The sequence below is a fragment of the Lepisosteus oculatus genome, chromosome 7 (assembly GCF_040954835.1).
Source record: "Lepisosteus oculatus isolate fLepOcu1 chromosome 7, fLepOcu1.hap2, whole genome shotgun sequence".
Taxonomy (NCBI): domain Eukaryota; kingdom Metazoa; phylum Chordata; class Actinopteri; order Semionotiformes; family Lepisosteidae; genus Lepisosteus; species Lepisosteus oculatus.
In genome coordinates, this window is record NC_090702.1 from 23,972,605 (window position 1) to 23,991,458 (window position 18,854).

An 18,854-nucleotide genomic window follows, 5' to 3' on the forward strand; every position below is an offset into this window, starting at 1 on the left:
CTGAAAAAGGACCTACCTAAGGTGATAGATTAATATAGTTGGATATAGCTGAGACATAGTAGTGCACCTTAATTAGTTCTCATTTATATTTTCTTTTAGAAAAAAGGCAGATGCAGGTGAATTTTAAATGCCTGGACCAGTATAAGTTCATTCCCTCCACATTCGCCCCTGTGTAGTAGCTGAAGCCAGTCCAATGTCCACAGTTCAGCAGGCAGTAATTCTAAAAGGAATGTCTGAAATGTTGCCACACAGGAGGGGGGAATTCTGAGAGTGTACAGGGTATCAGACTGCCAGTAATGACTAATGAACTTCTCAGAGAGTAAAAAAACTATGTGCTTGAAAGAAATCCTGTCTGTAAACTCTTACTAAGTGCACAAAAACAACAGGCCATCAGTGCTGAATATAACTGGGCAATCATTTTAGATCACTGTGTTTCCGACCTCGTGCTATTCTTTAGTAACGGAAAAAAATCTGTAAGTGTGCAACACTATCTATCAAATATGTTTCTATTAGTACCCCTCACATACAGTACATCTGTGGAACACAGTTTTTGAAAGAGAAAGGCAATTTTGACAGTTTACACCCATTTAGAAATGCACAGGATCGTCAGAGAGTTTTCACTATAAAAAGTCATTTGTGTCTTCTTATGCTGCCCGGGTGACCTTATCTGAATAGTACTTTCTGCCTTCCAATTCTGAGACAGCTAAACTGTCCTGAACTCAACTTCACTAGTGAATATTGGGTGTTTTGTAGAGCACAATAGAGGAGGTGTCTATTCTGTGTAAGCCCTGCCAGAGGAAGATTTACATTATTCCTACGGGGGAAGGAATAAATGTGACTTCTGTGTTTTCTGGATTTAAAATACATTTACATGTACAGTATATGACAAATATGACTTTGCACTGTACAAAGATAAGATAAGTTAAGATTGCTGTCTAACATTTTTTTGAAAATAAACAAGAAACAATTTCCAATCTGTAAATATATCTGTTATTTGATGTTTATTGTTTCTGTTTTGGCAGGGATAGGAATACATCTAGATGATTCTGTATCTGTGTTCATATCCAGATGTCAGTTGAATACGGAAGATAATCTAAGGTGCTTGCCAAACTTATGATATGTGTTGGAACAGAAATATGTGTAACTGATGGAATAAGAAATATGTTTATGTTGGGATAGTAAGTTCTTGAATACTTTTTCCATTATGTAAAGACCAAGATATACAGTGGTGTGAAAAACTGTTTGCCCCCTTCCTGATTTCTTATTTGTTTGCATGTTTGTCACACTGAAATGTTTCAGATCATCAAACAAATTGAAATATTAGACAAAGATAACACAAGTAAACACAAAATGCAGTTTTTAAATGAAGGTTTTTATTATCAAGGGAAAAAAAAATCCAAACCTACATGGCCCTGTGTGAAAAAGTGATTGCCCCCCCGTTAAAACATAAATCAACTGTGGTTTATCACATCTTTGGAAAGCTGAGTTCAATTTCTCTAGCCACACCCAGGCCTGATTACTGCCACACCTGTTCTCAATCAAGAAATCACTTAAATAGGACCTGCCTGACAAAGTGAAGTAGACCAAAAGATCCTCAAAAGCTAGACATCATGCTGCGATCCAAAGAAATTCAGGAATAAATGAGAAACAGAGTAATTGAGATTTATCAGTCTGGAAAAGGTTATAAAGTTATTTCTAAAGCTTTGGGACTCCAGCGAACCACCGGCTGACCAAAATTACCCCAAGAGCGCAGCGACGACCCATCCAAGAGGTCAGAAAAAACCCACAACAACATCCAAAGAACTGCAGGCTTCACTTGCCTCAGTTAAGGTCAGTGTTCATGACTTAACCATAAGAAAAAGACTGGGCAAAACTGGGCAAAAATGGAGTTCCAAGACGAAAACCACTGCTGAGCAAAAAGAACATAAAGGCTCATCTCAGTTTTGCCAGAAAACATCTTGATGATCCCCAAGACTTTTGGGAAAATACTCTGTGGACTGACGAGACAATAGTTGATCTTTTTGGAAGGTGTGTGTCCCATTACATCTGGCGTAAAAGTAACACAGCATTTCAGAAAAGGAACATCATACCAACAGTAAAATATGGTGGTGGTAGTGTGTTGGTCTGGGGCTGTTTTGCTGTTTCAGGACCTGGAAGACTTGCCATGGTAAATAGAACCATGAATTCTGCTGTCTACCAAAAAATCCTGAAGGAGAATGTCCGGCCATCTGTTCGTGACCTCAAGCTGAAAAGCACTTGGGTTCTGCAGCAGGACAATGATCCAACACACCAGCAAGTCCACCTCTGAATGGCTTAAGAAAAACAAAATTAAGACTTTGGAGTGGCCTAGTCAAAGTCATGACCTGAATCCGATTGAGATGTTGTGGCGTGACCTTAAAAAAGCAGTTAAGGCTCGAAAACCCTCCAATGTGGCTGTATTACAACAATTCTGCAAAGATGAGTGGGCCAAAATTCCTCTACAGCGCTGTAAAAGACTCATTGCCAGTTATTGCAAACGCTTGATTGCAGTTGTTGCTGCTAACGGTGGCCCAACCAGTTATTAGGTTTCGGGGGCAATCACGTTTTCACACAGGGGCATCTAGGTTTGGATTTTTTTCCCCTTAATAATAAAAACCTTCATTTAAAAACTGCATTTTGTGTTTACTTGTGTTATCTTTGTCTAATATTTCAATTTGTTTGATGATCTGAAACATTTCAGTGTGACTAACATGCAGAAAAATAAGAAATCAGGAAGGGGGCAAACACTTTTTCACACCACTGTAGTTGAATTAGCTACTTATAAGTAACCTTGCCACATTCAACAAAATTGAACTGTTCTTTTCTATGTTAATATATCAATCTAGCATTCACAAATGTGTTGTACTACATAGAAGCAATACATTAAATTGAAGAAATGGAAAAATTGCCCATGTCATTTCCATTAAGTTCAATAAACAGAAAAAAATATTAAAGTGATGTTACCACATACTCAGATATAAACATATATTAAAATAATAAGAATGTTACGCTTGACTGATAAGAAAAGGTATAAAATAAACATGGGGCTTAAATTCCAATTAATTTTCACATAAAAAATGACAGCAGCACTTTTGATATAAATTGCTTTTATTGAACTTTGCTTGAAATCACCAGCATTGAGGTCTTCAATAAACTGGAGAAATTCTGTACATTTTATGTGTGTTTGGAATGTTGCTGAAAGTCTAACAACCTATTCAGGTGCATTAATGTGGAGATGGCGAGACATCGCATGAAAAGGTGAGTGTCCCCACTGAACACTGAACACTCTGTGTATTTGAAAGTCAACACTGCCACTTGATCGGTTAGTTGAGAGAAGGTGATGTACGTACTGGGAACATAAATCTTCAGGATGACCATCTTGAACAAAGACTCCATACAAGGAGCTTTAGATTTGTCATGAGGCTGTAGCTAACCTCCGAAAAACACAGGCATACAGTATATGAGTGCCTGACAATGTGTAAGCATCCAGAACTAAGGTTGTTCTTGTCCACTGTGAGGCTGACACCTGATAGCACACTGTCTGGCTGACGCCTGGTTTGAAAGACATTATACCACAACTGTGGGAAATGTCAGACACCAAATCCCCTCAGGTGAACATGCATTCACAAATCCTATGTTTATTGCTGTTCAGTTTATGGATAGTGAGCACTGGTTAAGTTACTTGTTGAGTATATATTTTTACTTGTACAAAAGAAGCTGGTTTCTACAACCTTTGTCAGAAATCAATCAGTAAACATAGCACATAAAATAAGTATTTGGGATGTTAATCTGCAGCATTTCTTTGAATGCCTTAAGCCAATTATTGAATTATTTCAAATGCCGATTATTTATTCCATACTTTCATATTTAGGGAATGCAAAATGTTTCTACCTTTAAAATGTTAATAAATAGTATTGATAGTAATAGATCATGAAATAGGAAATTGGAAAATCCATATACTTTAATGCTCCAAAATGGTGCATATGTCAAGTGAAAATAAACAAAGGTGTTACTTCATCATCTACCTTTTTCAGACAGCCTCTTTATCTTACTGAATACATCATTTCTACTTTTTACTTTTTATAAGTACATGCATAACTGCAGGTAACATCCACATTACTTTAACAGAAACATAGTTTTTTCACTGCCCTTACAAACAGTCAGTATATCAAAGGAATAAGTTGAGGGAAATGCTTTGTCCAACACACTTTTATATGAGAAAAGTGACTTTGCCTTCATTCTACATTAATGCAGTAAAGAAACAATATAGAGCAGTGTACTCAGAGAATAAGCTCCTTAACTTTCCAATAGTTTTTTAGCATAAGAAGCGTTGTATATTATTACATGCGCTATGCTATGAAGCAGAAGCAGGAGTGATAAAGATTAACGCAGAATTGAAGTCGCATAGTGAGAAAGGCTGTGCTATAGAAAAACAAAATTTCACAGGTGCTGTCAATCTAGACTCTTTATCTCCCTATATTCTGAGTTTAGAAGAGCATGGGTTTAGTTCTCTGCTTCATCACCAGAACCGCTTCTAAAAAAACCTCTGAAGGAAAACTTAGACTAGTCAAAACTAGTGTTGCCCTTATTAGAAAAGCTGTTTTCAAAACCAGACCTCCATCTGGGGGAAGGTGTGACAGATTAAAATGAGTCAGCACATATAATAGACCCTTCTGATATTTGTAAAAGCTCTTTTGGTGGTCATAATTGACCTTTTCATTCAAATGTAACCTCTAGGACCCGCCTATCCTTTGAAACTGCACATTTTGTTGTCCTGAGGGATCAATCCTATTAGTGTGATTCGTGGATGAGGTACTCAGTCTGGCACTGAACTCTGATAACAACCCTTATATAAATATCTCAATGTAACTCTGAATAGTATAATCATTTTTCCTGTGATTTTTCCATGCTTCTATTATATATACATTCAATTTTTTTTCTAGTCTGTACGCTCCTTTACTGTACATTTGGGCTTTTTTTTACATATTTGCATAATGTAATATTTTTTGTATACCACAGTAAATTCCTATAAAGTCACGCAGTCACTTTCCTTTGTAGCAAATGTGAAGGGAGAGGTAGGTTAACATTACATAAACACACTGTAAGAACTGTTTCTTACTGTGCGGCTTCTGCAGTACATCTTTGCATATCCAGAAGGCGTAAACTCACAGTGATATATAATTACTCTTTGATCCCTTTCACATTCACTGGGATACAAATTTTGTATATCCTTTGTTTGTGCATTTACCCCAGCTCGCCTTTGCTATAATAGAGAAAGCAAAGCCTGTCTGAATCGACACGCAGCCAAAATAATATGGCAGCTGAGACAGACAAAAAATATCATTGCACTGACCTGAGTTACAAAGCCACCGCCAGCCAGAGAGATCAGGCACAGTTCTTGGATTTTGTTTTGGGTTTTTTTTCTGGTGCATTTAACCCCTCAGGGAGTGATTTTGCATGAGTTATTGAATTCCATAGTGGAAATAACAAAAGATTGTTATTCAATTCCATTCTTTTTCACTATGGTTGAACAAGAGAGGTCCAGACTATCTTTGTAAAGGGGGTTTGGGAGAGGGCGTGGGGCAGGTCATCGTGATTTTGGGCAGCATCCCTCCATGGGAACTGGAGAGCTCCACTGTGCGCTGTGACTGGGACAGAGGGCCCCGGGAAGTCAGCAGGTCTAGGGCGGGTGATGGCTGAAGCAGCTGTGTCTCAGCGGTGCTCCGATAGCTCTGGATGGGTACGCCACCAGGGCCAGGCAGGCCAGCTGCCATGTCCGCTCTCCCTGCTGGGGCCTGGCCAGTTCCATACACCTCTGGCGAACGGAGAAGCTGCCGCTGCAAGTACTGCCGAAATCCAGAGAATGGCTCCAGGAGGTTATTCGTCTGTGGTAACGGACAGCTTTTCTGGAAAAGCAGTCCGAGTTCTTGCTCTCTGCAGGAAGCAGTGCAGGTATTCTTTAAGCCACGGGCACACGAGGCCGCAGTCTGTAGAGAGCCACGGTCTCTGTGGAAATTGTCCGCTGATAAGGTCTCTGCTGTGCCGCCATCCTGCTCCCTGGCTTCACTGCACCTTATCTTCCGAGAATAGGCCTTCCAGTCAAACGATTTCTTCAGCGCAGACTTCATAGGGTGTTTCTGATTGCGGCATCTTAAATTGCTTTCTATTTTTGGAAAAGTAATTCCCAGCTCTATCATCAGGATTTCACTTTTCTCCAGAACACTATCTGACAGCTTGTTTCCCTGGCCGGGCTGCAGCTTTGCACTGTTAACTGGATATGCAGGATTATTTTCTTTGGACAGCTTTGCACAGTACCTACCTGTTGAACTTCCCCCAGATTTGTTGGCGACCCGGCTGCTGGGAGAGCTGAGGCTGGAAGAGGTTATGGTGGACGTGGTGAATTTTGTGTGCCGAAGCATTTTCACTTCATCGGCCTTTCCTTCCTCTCGACTACCAGCAGGAGTGTCAGGGAAGACACCTTGTACCACCGGGCTTTGAAAGGTGATCCTAGCCTGGGGAACTGGGTGCAGACTTTCTCCTCTTCCATTCCTGCTGCCTGATCCCTCACCACACTGTTCGTCTCGATTGACAGGTAGCTGGTCCTCTACCTTTTCAGTCGCAGCCCCTTCAGGGGGATGGATTTGCTCTATATCAGGCCTTTAAAATGTAAAAAAGAATTGGACAAAATACTTAGAACACATTTACAAAAGTAAACAAAAAGAGAAATAACCTATAAAAAGGTGCACCATTTTTGTTCATTATGGTATTTTATCCCACCCAAACCCACCCAGTTTGAAATTGCGACTTGTACAGTATATTCATCACATTTTGATGCATGGATGCGAACTCTATAGTCTCACATGGGGGGGAGGCATCAAGGAAATGCACTTTGACCCACCCTCTCTGAGTCACAGGTGATGCATCCCAGCACAGGAAGAGGGGCACGTCCCTCAAAAACAGCGCCAAAGGTCGCCAGGAGAGGAAAAAGCCCTGGCTGACCAATCCCCATCCTTCCCTCAGCGGCAGTCATTTAATCACATGTTGCCTCTTGGCAAATCCCAGTCACAGTCAGCTAGTGACATCATCCAGGTTTGACCCGCACTGCCTGGAACATAGAGCTCAACCATCTCTCATGCAAGCAGTTTTTCTGGGTGAACCACTCAGGAGCAAGTACTATTACATCAGATAGATGATGTCTAATAGCAATCACTGGATTTCTGCTGCACTCTTTGACACAGTTGGTATAACATTTAAAACAGGGTAGCAAACTATGACTTGTCAGATATAAAAGCCACTCAGGTGAATCCCAGAAACCCGAAATATACTATGCTTTTCACACCAGCATCCAAGAAGACTGTTCCATCAATCTTGTAAATCAAATCTTGTCCAGTGCCACCCAATGGAAAAACCAGTAGAGATAAATATCAATCCTTTTAATTGCAACATCTGTTTTTAATTCATTCAGACATTAAAATTTGAGAGGTGTGTGTCAATATCCTTCTGTCAAAAGCTTCTATTACATTTTTAATTTCATGCAATTAAAGTCTTTGATTACACGTCTGGTATGCATCCGACATCAAATTAACCTTGACTTTCACATCGTTCCCAATATTTCATTTAGCTGTTTATTCTATCCTTCTAGAGCAGGCATCCTTCCTGCTATACATTTCCAGCTTTATTATTAATACTGTTAGCATTCATCTCACTTTAAGTATTATCGTTCCCAGATTTGTCCTGCACATGCTTCCAGCAACAGATAATAATTCCCTCCCCTTTCAAGCACTCACATAAAACTAGATAAATTACAGCTACTGAAAATGCATTCTGCTGTTCCAGAGTGAGAATGATAAGGCTTTGAATCATAAATAAGCAGAAAATTAGGCAGCACACATTGGAGGGAGATATTGACTACTTTTTTCTTAATTTAATGTGCAAGCCTCCTAACATATAGTTGTGTTAAGTAAACAAAATAAAACCGCCATCATGAAGTTCTATGAATAATGTTTAAAATTGCCTTAAAGGGTTCAAAAGCTTAGCAAATGGATTTAAGTAAACTATCCATTTGAGACATAAAAGAGCAAATCACTAACTTAATAAAAGACATAAGTGAAACAAAAATGATTTCACTCATGCTACCACTAAAAGAACAATGCACATTACGGTTTGTTTTAAAATAAATTGTATTTGCCTGACCTGCAGAGGTTTTTTTAAAAATAGAGGATTGTCACATGCTCTCTATGCTGTCTTGTTTGTTTGTTTTTCAGAAAAAAGTAACTGATGGGAGTAATTGCACCATAACATTAAGGAGGAATGCATTAAATGAGGTGATGTAATTAGGGATACAGGGATCTGTGCTATGATTACTACTCTTTGAAATTTCTATCAATAATATAGTTCCTGGGGTGGCATGGTTGCACATTGGTTAGCATTGCAGTACCACAACACTGGGCCTCTCACTCCTCTGTGTGGAGGTTGTCTGTTCTCCCTTTGTTTGCATGGGCTTTTCTGTGGTGTTCTGGTTTCCTACCACAGTTGAAAGACATACTGGTCTAGCTAGTTGAAATTAGCTACTGGGAAAACTGGCCCTGCTGCGAGTGTGTGTGTATGTCTGCGACAGTGTCTGCGTGTGCTCTGCAATGGAGTGGCATCCTGTCCAATGTATACCCTGCCCTGCCAGGATAGGCTCCAGCGTCCCTGAGACCCTGAATTTGAGGAAGTGGTTAGAAAATGGATGAATGGAATATAGATCCTAGTATAGTCAGTCAACTACTGACTACTTTTGGCAGATTCTATCAAAATAGGAGGATCAGCAAATAGTGTACTAATTTTAAAGGAAATTCAAAAAGCTTAAGACTGTTTTCAAGATTGGGCAAACACATAGCAGGTGTTGTTTAAGACAAATGCAGAATATTATATGCAGGCTTTAAACACAAATTAACGAATGGGAAACACAGATCTTAAAGAAGCTAATCATGAAAAAGTACTTACGTCGACACATCAGTTACATCTTCTAGTTCATGTGGGAATGAAATTGAAAGGGTAATATCTATTAGGATTTATACCTAAAAGTATATATTTGAAGTCAAGGAATTTTATGTTAAATTGTACAATTTACTATTAAGGCCTCATTCACAATATTGTGTGCAATTTTAGTTACCACATTACTAAATAGATATTGCTGCTCTAGAATCTGTCCACAGACGTGCAACACTTATACCAGGCTTAGAGGAGTATCCTAAACTAGCAGGCTAACAGAATTAAAACTTTTCAATCTGGAACAAAGAAGGCTACAGGGTGGTCTATCTCCAGTAATCAAGATCCTTAAAGGCAATTGACTCCTTCCTAATCAGTAGTGAAACACACACCATACAACACGAATGAAAACTATGCTGAAGCGCATTTAAAACTGGAGGCAGTCCTTCACGAAAAGGGCTGTAGGGGTCAGGAATAAGCTACTCAACTATGCTGCCTCAGTTTCTTTCGAGAAATGGTAGGGTAAGTTCCCATTATCCACTGACTACAAAGTACAAAACAGGACATATGAGCCCAATGGCCTCCTTCTGTTTGTAACTTTTCTTATCTTCTCATGAAGTACGATGTCTGTGGCCTTAAGGTCATGGTTTTGCAATAGAGCTGGACTTTCTGTCTAATAACAATTATATGTTAGCCTATCAGATTCTAGTGTCCTGGTAGGAAGACTTTCTGGTACCATCATCCTCTGACCCCCACCTTGAAACCTGTGCTTTCAGGGCAGGCTTCGAGCTGCAATGACTCTCACCAGTCCATGCAACGTATTGATAATGGATCTAGAGATGGAAATTCTAGTTAATCATTGCTGACAAAACTTCATTGGCTGTTATCTGAACGAATATGGAGAGATACAGTTTGATAGGCACGCAGACAGTATATTGTAGTACCTGATGCCGCCTCTAGAGGGGGAATGCTCCTGTCCTTGCCTCTGGGCTAGCGAGGTTTTAGAAATGGGTGGAAGTGTGCAGTATCTTGGGCAGCTAGCACCTGTAACCACTAAACAGCTCCTGAAAAAAACAGCAATAAAAGCTTGAAGATATTAAGAAACATTCCAGGTTTAAGATGCAAAAACATACAAAAGCACAACACAGTAAGTTGGTGTTCCAATCAAAATGTGGTTGAAGATTTCTTTTTAATTTAGAATTTTTTTGGTTTGGTCACTGCTGCCCAGTGCCTTCCCTCAGTTACTGAAATGCTTGGAAAATCTAGTGCCTTGATACATGTATTGTACTATTCTGCACAATGAAACAAACTGTGATCTTTTATTAGGTTTATGGGTCTCCTCTGATTGCTGTGTGCAGTCTTTCTGGTGGTCCCTTCAGATTTGAAGTTCCGTTTGTTGTATTGTAATACTGTGGGAAATTGATCTCTGGCAATCATAGTCAAGAGGCTGTTAGCAGCACAGGAGCTGTCTAGTGATGGTCATATTACATTTTACTACCAACAACATTCCCAGAATGCAGTTTCTTTCTCTTTCTCCGAGCCATGATGTAATTCGAACATGATTAAAACTGGCAAATCTGAGTGACGTCTACAGTATGCTTGCACATATGACCTTTGCAAAAGCATAAGCAAGCATTTCTAATTAGACAATTATTTACCTACTATTTGACATTTCATACTCAAAATATAAAATGTTTAAAAAGTGGATGTAAGCTTGAGGACATTTGAGATGCACGTTACAACCTCTTCTGATATCACATAAATCAGATATCAGATTTTTAAATTAATCTGAAAGACAAGGTTGCCATACCTTTGAAGGTCTTCTTCCACGGAAACAGAGGGGAGCCTGTGTTTAGCAGCCTGTCTTCTGGTTAAGCCTCTGTATCTCTTGACCATGGCTGTGAACCCCAAAGTGCTCCCCATACTCTGTACGCTCTTCAGGCTCATTACGTCATCATCATCCTCACCGTCTCGGACACCACAGAGCTGGGGTGTGGCCTTCATCGCGCCCTAGATGACAGGAAGGGAGAGGTGGTCTCAAAGCTAGCTGTGTATGTTTTCCCAGGTTGTTTTGTGAAGGACTTCACAGGACTGTTTTCTTTTTTAGAGAATTAAAGCGCTGATTTGGGGGCATTTTCGTTTTATGTTCACGCAGACAGCAAGAACCATAACGATTTGGACTTTATACACATCGTCTCTGGGGCATACTTCGAAGGGCACTGTATACACTAATATAAGTTCAAGCATGCCTTTATAATAGTCAAATGCGAACTCGACATTTTGTTTAAAAGTGTAAATCCTGGTTTATCCTGGTTTAAGATTAATCGGAAGGAAACTTTGCTTTATTCAGAAAACATTCAAATGCTTAACCAAAAGAGCACTTGATTAAAAGTTGCACGTTAGGTATACAAGTGCTTTTATCACCAGTTGCCATTGATGTCTGCTTAATTTAAAAACAGCTGTTCACGTAATTTGGCTGGCATAATGAATAATTATGAAGTAACTACAACGTCAGAAACAATGTGCTATTGTTTTTCTGCCAGGTCGTAGTGTCCTTTGGTTGGTTAATAAAAAAACAAGCACAATATAGTTAAACGCACATTATGTTACATAGTCTCCATGAACATACATCATCATTTGCTGTTTAATTATATATTCGTACATTTTACTGCACTCGTTTCTGACTAGAAGGCAAGCTCTATAGCCGCGCATCCTGGACTGATAAATACAAACATTATTGTGCAGCTCTACATACAGACTTAGACAAGCCGAATCTCAATGGAGAAAAGAACGAAGTCTAAATACGATTTCTAAAACCCGATTTGCGTCACCGAATTATGAGTTTTCAGATAATTTCTACAAAATGCATTGATCATCGTTTTGAGAACATTTTAAAATATTGAAAAAAAGGTGATTCTATTATTTTAATCCTGTCTACAAAATCTCGCTCCTATTGAAAACCAGGCTGTTCATAAGTACATAGAACGTTAATAAAATCGTATATATACCTAAATGTGGGATAAATTAACTGTAATATTATTTCTAATATACACACCACAGTACCAAATTATTTAATTATAATAACCATTTTAAACCGAGACCATTACCTGGCTGTTAGTTACGGCACGTTTTCCATGTACTGTAAGCGAAACGTTTTCGGTGCTACAGTATGTCTTTTTAGCAAAGAGGAAATATCGACAGTTACTGTGAAGTACGCTCATTAAACAAATAATTACAGTTCAATCCCAATGAGCATTTGGGGATAGAGAAATTGGCTATGTCTGGGGAAAAATGTGATCCGTACATGAAATTAAATCAACACTCTCAAGTATTCTGAAATGCGCTCTTGCGTTTACCTTGTAGGATCTCAGAAAAACAGGTTCAGAGTAATGAGAGGGCACAGGTGAGGTGTCTCTGAGGGGAGATTTCACTCTCTTCTTTCTGTAACAGTGCTCAAAGGAATTCGCCGTCCTGCCGTGGAGAAGCTCCATGTTTTTTTCCTTGATATAGAAGGGGCTTCTCCTGCGGATGAAAAAAAAAAACATTTGTAAAAAAAAAAGGTCACAGCACCTTTTGTAGATATTGTAAAGTGTGAAGTTTAGCCTTTGTCTTTTGAACAGCGACAATCAAAAGCCACAGACTCTTACTCTGACATGGATCAAGATCGACCACCTACTGTAGCATACGTACTGTAATAATAATAATAATAATAATGATAATAATAATAATAATAATAATAATAATTGCTTACACTTATATAGCGCTTTTCTGGACACTCCACTCAAAGCGCTTTACAGGTAAAGGGGACTCCTCTCCACCACCACCAATGTGCAGCCCCACCTGGATGATGCGACGGCAGCCATAGTGCGCCAGAACGCTCACCACACATCAGCTATCAGTGGGGAGGAGAGCAGAGTAATGAAGCCAATTCATAGATGGGGATTATTGGGAGGCCATGATTGGTAAGGGCCAATGGGAAATTTGGCCAGGACGCCTGGGTTACACCCCTACTCTTTTCGAGAACCGCCCTAGGATTTTTAATGACCACAGAGAGTCAGGACCTCGGTTTTATGTCTCATCCGAAGGACGGCGCCTGTTTACAGTATAATGTCCCCATCACTATACTGGGGCATTAGGACCCACATGGACCACAGGGTGAGCGCCCCCTGCTGGCCCCACTAACACTTCTTCCAGCAGCAACCTTAGTTTTTCCCAGGAGGTCTGACAGTGTCATTATTGTCTCTATCATCACTGGTTTCCTTCTTTTGTCACAGTAAAAAAATCTATTTGAAGGGGCAGTTTGAGCAGCATATAACATTATATACCGTATAATTTAAGATTTATAACTAATTGGAAAAAAATAACACAATTTATGTGCTTTACTGAACTTTTATCCTTTTCAGAAGCACTGAGTTGTCTTTTGTTTTTAGTTTTGCACAAATACAAAGTGTAGATTTTGTCCTCTCAACATTTTTTCTTTTTTTACTATTTGTTGATGTTTTACAGGAATGATAATTTGTTACACTATATAAATGTTAAAAAGATTCAAAAGGAAGAAAGGTAATTTTTTATCAAAGATCTGCCCCTTGGGGTAGCATTGTAGTAAACCAACCTGTCTTCATTCTCATCCATAGTGGTTTCTGGTTCAGTTTTGATGAAAAACCAAGTACTCTGATATTCACAGCTCCTAAAATCATAAAAGAGTGTTCTAAGTATGCTGCAAAAGCAAAACGCCTCTATACCATCAACCGTCAGAAAGATTTATCATCAATTAGTTATTCATCAATGTAGTGTCAGTCTTAGTAATGAGGTTCTCAAGCTAAAAAAAAACCCCACTGTCAGGGAAGAACATGAAATATTAAAAAATGAAAACGGCAATGTTCCTGAGAAACCAATGTACACTGTCCTTGATGAGGTCCACTAGACTACAGAAATCCTCCCTGCATATACAGTGTGCACATTAAATGGATTTTATAACGAAAATGTTTGGGAGGAATGACAACTGCCGAGGTCTGACTCAGCTGTCAGTAATTCACAATCACTCCTGATGTCATTACCTCACCCAGAACATTATAAATACTATACGTTATCCCTTTCTCTCCCTTGCATATGTCTTTCAGTCTTGATCCACCCCATCTCCAGCTACCCCTTGGTTACTCCTTCCTCTGCATGGGGGCCCTAGCTTCTTCGTCACATGGCCAAGAGGTTAGCCCTCAGCCGAGCAAATTTTTGACTAAATTCAGTACACTGAATTCTTGGGGGTCCTTATTCCTAGTGAACATTCTGTTGAAAAAAATAAACCGGATGAAAAAAAAATACATAAAGAGGAAGAACAAAAAAGGACAATCTTACCTGAAAGTCAACAGGGATGTGAACTAACAAGCCCTGGGTCACTGAAAACAAGTCTTAGAAAGGATCAGAAGCTAATCCTTTTTCCAAACGGTCCCTTTATTGCTATTCAAAACAGCAAACCAGGTCCTGGCCTGCAGTGTGATCACTGAATTTGTAGAAATGAGCATCAGTTAGCCTGAAGATTACAGATGATTTGCTGCAAATATTCATGTAAAAACATTGGAAACAGCTGCTGTTTTCCTTCTTCTTATGTTGCTGAATAACCGTCCTTGTTTTTAGAACCTTACTGAGAAATATTTCCGCTTCTACCTCAGTCAAGTTCAAATAATACTGAAAAAGACAGATGTGTGCTGCCAGCCCACAGGTTTCATTTACTACTTTGCAGTCTGCTCTGAAATTTACATTCAGGGAAGAATCCTATTTTCTCAAGAATGCCATCTCATTACTATGGTGATTTATTTGTTAATGTATAAACAGTGGAGGATTGCAAAGCAATTAATAAATGACTACATCTTTGTAATATGTCTGCAGGTACTTCTCTGAGTTATTTATTAATTTTCTTAGGCTTTGTTGCTCTTGTTGAGATTGATACACAACAAAATGATTGATAGAACAAACAGTCTTTCTTCACTTCAGTCCATAAGAAATACCAAGTTCATGAAAAAACAATTTAATTCAAGGTGGCAAAAAATGATGCTGAAGTAGGCAAGGGAAAGTAAAATGATAGATATAAAACCTACCCACCTAAAGATGTATGGGAAGGAAAGTAAAGTTAAAAACATTAATTTCTTTTTGAAAATTATTATTCATATTTGTTTCTATTTATACAGGAGAGCATATTACTGAAGCAAGCACCTCGTTCAAAGATATACTGTAACAGCAGTGACTTACCCAGGTTTTGAACTAGTACCCACTATTCCTAGCTTACAGTTTAGGGCAGAGTAGGTTTTACTCTGTGAAGAGTGCATTAAGTAGAAATAAAGTACAAGAAGCACTTTCTAAACAGCAGGTGCAACTTTGGTGTTATTTATGAAGTACACTGAAATGGTTAAAGATACACAAATCATAGCCATAACACATACTTAAATGTAGTAGTTCATTAATATGTACTCAATTGATTAATTAAATGTTTCTCACATGTGCTGAAACCTGTTTTCTTTCACAGAGCTGCAACCATCATGTTGATATTCCTCCGTTGTCAGGAAAGATTTTTTGCTGTTCTCAATAGAAGACTTCATAAAACGCACAGCTCTGGCGGCTGAAAATTAGGTTTTAACTTTGAGATGAAGCGGAGACTGTGGCAATGTTCAGCTAGCTGTGAATGTTCTTGTCAGCAGTAATGAGGTGCTGTTAATTTGAACTGGGGGGGGCAGGTTACCTCCTGCTGAGCCTGTCTTTTCAACCTCCCACTGGGAATTTCAGATTAACCCTCAAAAAAGGTCAGCTTTTCCCAAAATAAGTCATTTGGTGAGGTGAATTAATAATTCACTTTATGATGCACAGTTAGTCATCCCCTTCAATTATTAAATATTGTAGACGAGTTTGCCAGGCAATGCAATTTGAATTATGTATTTCTGAAACATTTTGCCACATGAGAAAATAACTAGTGACAACACCAGATATCCATATCTTTCATCACCTACAAATAACAAAAATGACTGATGACTTATGGCTAAATCCATTGGAGCTTTGCCTTTGGATTTAATTCCGAGACACCGATTTTAAGTATAGGATTGTACTCAATACAAGAACAAGGTTGCAAACGATAGGAGGCCTTTTGGCGAGTCTAGCCTCTTGATCAATAGTTAATTGATCCAAGGATCTCATCCAGATGTTTGTCCAAAGAAGTCAGGGTATCGGCCTCAGCAACATTGCTTGGTTGCTTGTTCCATAATAATAGAAGATTGTGGGTAAAACATGCCTCCTTTTCTGGTTTTTAAATACACCTCAATTTAGCTTACACTTGTGTCCTCTGGTTGGTGTTTCACTGTTAAAAAAGATGCCCTTAAAGGCAGCAAGAGAATGAAAAGAACTCGGCTAACTGCATAACTAACCAGTTTTTCAGAAATGGATGTCATGATGTACCCTGAAAGCTTAAAGGTTGCTGTTCATCTTCATCTTGGGGAGACAGTATTTTATGTATTTTTTTTTAATTACACAAGTGATACCTAATATAAACCTTTTCTATTCACATACCTTTTACTGATGCGTCGTCTTTTGTTTCAGGCTCATACTTCTCAAATATCACACAGGTTGAAAAATAAGATTAGTGGGGATCCCGAGCAGCTCAGACAGTGAAGGCACTCAACTGAAGTTCTATAAGTGAGGTATTATGGGTTGGAGCCTGGGCTTTGACCACGATTTCCCCAGCAACAGGGCACACAGCAAGCAGAGTGCTGCCAGGGTAAGGTGGGCAGGAGATAGGATTTTCTCGCAGTGACTTCTGGGATCTGGTAGGGGGCACCTGTGAGCAAACAGTGGAGTGAGAGATGTGCTGCTCCTCCCGTCAGCCACAGTTCTTCCTTGCAGCTTGTCCAATGACAGACAGAAGATGCAAATAGGAGTGAAAGTCAGAGGAGCGCCAGAACAGGTCCTCAATCTTCCCAAGCAATAGAGAGGTTAGAGCCGAATTGGCAGTTCCAAAGCCAGGGGATACAAAAAAAAACAATCATGCAGTGACTGCAAGTATTTCTAAGACATAAGAAAGCCCCTTTTGAGCAGAAGCCAAGAGCTCGGTGCTGCACACTAATTAATGAATGATCCCATTCAACGTTATTCTTCACTCTTTGTATGAAATTACAAAGCGGCAAATTGGTGTTTAACACTATTAGTAAGAGTCATTAGTGTGGAAAATAGGATTGCATTTTTCATTAAACAGAAGAGGACTGAGCAATTAACCAGGTCTCAAATACATGCCTTTGCACTTATTAAACGGCATCGAAACTCCGTTCTTGTACAACTCAGGTATCCATCTTTAACAGACGTCCGTCGTGTCATATGCATTTGAAAGTGCTGAAATGTGAAGTTTTGTACGTCCATGATACGTTTTTGAAATGATCCATCCATCTTATCTGGACAGTTGACCTTTAATTTATGGGCTGGCTTTTCCACAGCATTATTCAAATGTTTAAATGGTTATTTCTCTGAGGAACTGATAGGAACGTGACATGAGCAAATCGATTTGCATTGTTAACAGGAGAAGAGCTGCCAATTCCCGTAAAATAATCCTGTCCTTTTAGGTAGAACACAGAGGAGAGGACCCCTATCACTGACCCCTATTCTGCATGACCTACAGTATTACATGAGTAAACCGGACCTTGGACTTTAGTGGTAATGTGTGGCTCCCACCTGGAAAATGCACTATGGTGCACCAGTACGCTCACCACACACCAGCTATCTGTGGGGAAGAGAGCAGAGTGATGGGGCCAATTGTTAGATTAGTAGGAAGACATGACTGGTGAAGACCAGGGGTAAATTTGGCCAGAGATGGATAATTTTTCAATTAATACATCATTTCTTTGTTGCATTTATAAGGGATGAGTTTCATTTGAAGGTTAGCATATAAAACATCTATACAGAGAAAAGAATGACTCTATTGTCAATGTTTTTATTGCCGAGGACAAAGCAAACTGATCTGATGCATCAGTCATCCTGTGGTTTTAAAATAATATTAATGGAGTTTCAAGTTTTTTGTAGATCGGTGCAGACAGCATCCACCCCTAAGACACATTTATCTTCATTTGCAGTTCAATCATGATGCTGCGTCACAATTAATAGTGTACAGTCCTGGCTGCAGTAAGAGTCACTAGAAAATAATTGTGTACATTCAACCCTGTTCATTTACCCTTCTGTAAATATATTTGGTTTGCAAAAACAAAAGCCCAATTCTATGTGCTCCTAACCTCAATCTATATGATCAGTATTAGAAAAAACACTGGCAGACCTCACATGCACTTATAAGTACCCCGCCTAGAGATGTGACATTGAACTATATTTCCGAGTCTCATTTACTCACAATTGATGATAAGTGCTTAGCTGTAAGAACTGGGTATCAACACGGGTCAACTGAGGACATCCAAATTGTGTTCATGAGGGTTCAAAACAAGTAACGGACCACACCGTTAGTCAAAATACCTTAAATGGCTTTTCATCTGCACGTTTCACGTTGGAGAGCTGGGGCATCTGTCGTGTTTTTAAGTACTTCCCTGCTTCGGACAAATTACCATTTGACAAAAGTAGACATCCCTATGGCAAAAACATCAGTTCTCATATTTTTGGTTTGTAAAATTCCTATAACTTGGCATTGGGGCTCTGAAGACACCCACCTGCAGAAAAACTCCCAAGTCTCAAAGTGGCATTTGCTCAGATGCTGCTTGAGTTTTGGTAAGAGGTACTGTCTCTATTTAAGCCCATAACTTATTTCTAAGTTAATTCTCCCCTTCTGTCTAAGTGCTTCAAGGAGGCATGCTTCAGCTGAACCTTTTTTTTCTGCAATGCTTCACTCAAAAACA

At 39.2% G+C, this 18,854-nt stretch overlaps 1 protein-coding gene across 4 annotated transcripts; it reads right to left on the reverse strand.

Annotated features, from left to right (window-relative positions):
- Positions 1 to 1,378: 1,378 nt before the first annotated feature.
- LOC107078034 (uncharacterized) lies at positions 1,379 to 15,661 on the reverse strand. 4 transcript variants are annotated; one of them, XM_069192307.1, is made up of 7 exons: positions 15,481 to 15,549; positions 14,344 to 14,488; positions 13,604 to 13,678; positions 12,348 to 12,513; positions 10,802 to 11,001; positions 9,936 to 10,055; positions 1,379 to 6,675 (listed from the first exon to the last, which is right to left on the reverse strand). In XM_069192307.1, exons 3-7 carry the CDS (start codon positions 13,621 to 13,623, stop codon positions 5,565 to 5,567), a joined length of 1,617 nt encoding a protein of 538 aa, XP_069048408.1. In that variant the 5' UTR covers positions 13,624 to 13,678; positions 14,344 to 14,488; positions 15,481 to 15,549; the 3' UTR covers positions 1,379 to 5,564. The 4 variants fall into 4 exon arrangements, with proteins under 4 accessions (XP_069048408.1, XP_015208231.2, XP_015208234.2 ...); XM_015352745.2 differs by lacking the exon at positions 14,344 to 14,488 and having other exon boundaries at positions 15,481 to 15,661; XM_015352748.2 differs by lacking the exons at positions 13,604 to 13,678; positions 15,481 to 15,549 and having other exon boundaries at positions 14,344 to 15,467.
- Positions 15,662 to 18,854: the final 3,193 nt, after the last annotated feature.

Excerpts from the sequence above, each read along its gene's own strand:
- LOC107078034 (XM_015352745.2), bottom strand. The coding sequence starts at position 15,581 with ATGAAGTCTTCTATTGAGAACAGCAAAAAATCTTTCCTGACAACGGAG. Across the intron at positions 13,679-15,480 it reads GAAAACAGGTTTCAGCACAT|GAGCTGTGAATATCAGAGTA; the intron begins GTGAGAAACATT and ends TTATGATTTTAG. Across the intron at positions 12,514-13,603 it reads ATGGATGAGAATGAAGACAG|GAGAAGCCCCTTCTATATCA; the intron begins GTTGGTTTACTA and ends TTTCATCCGCAG.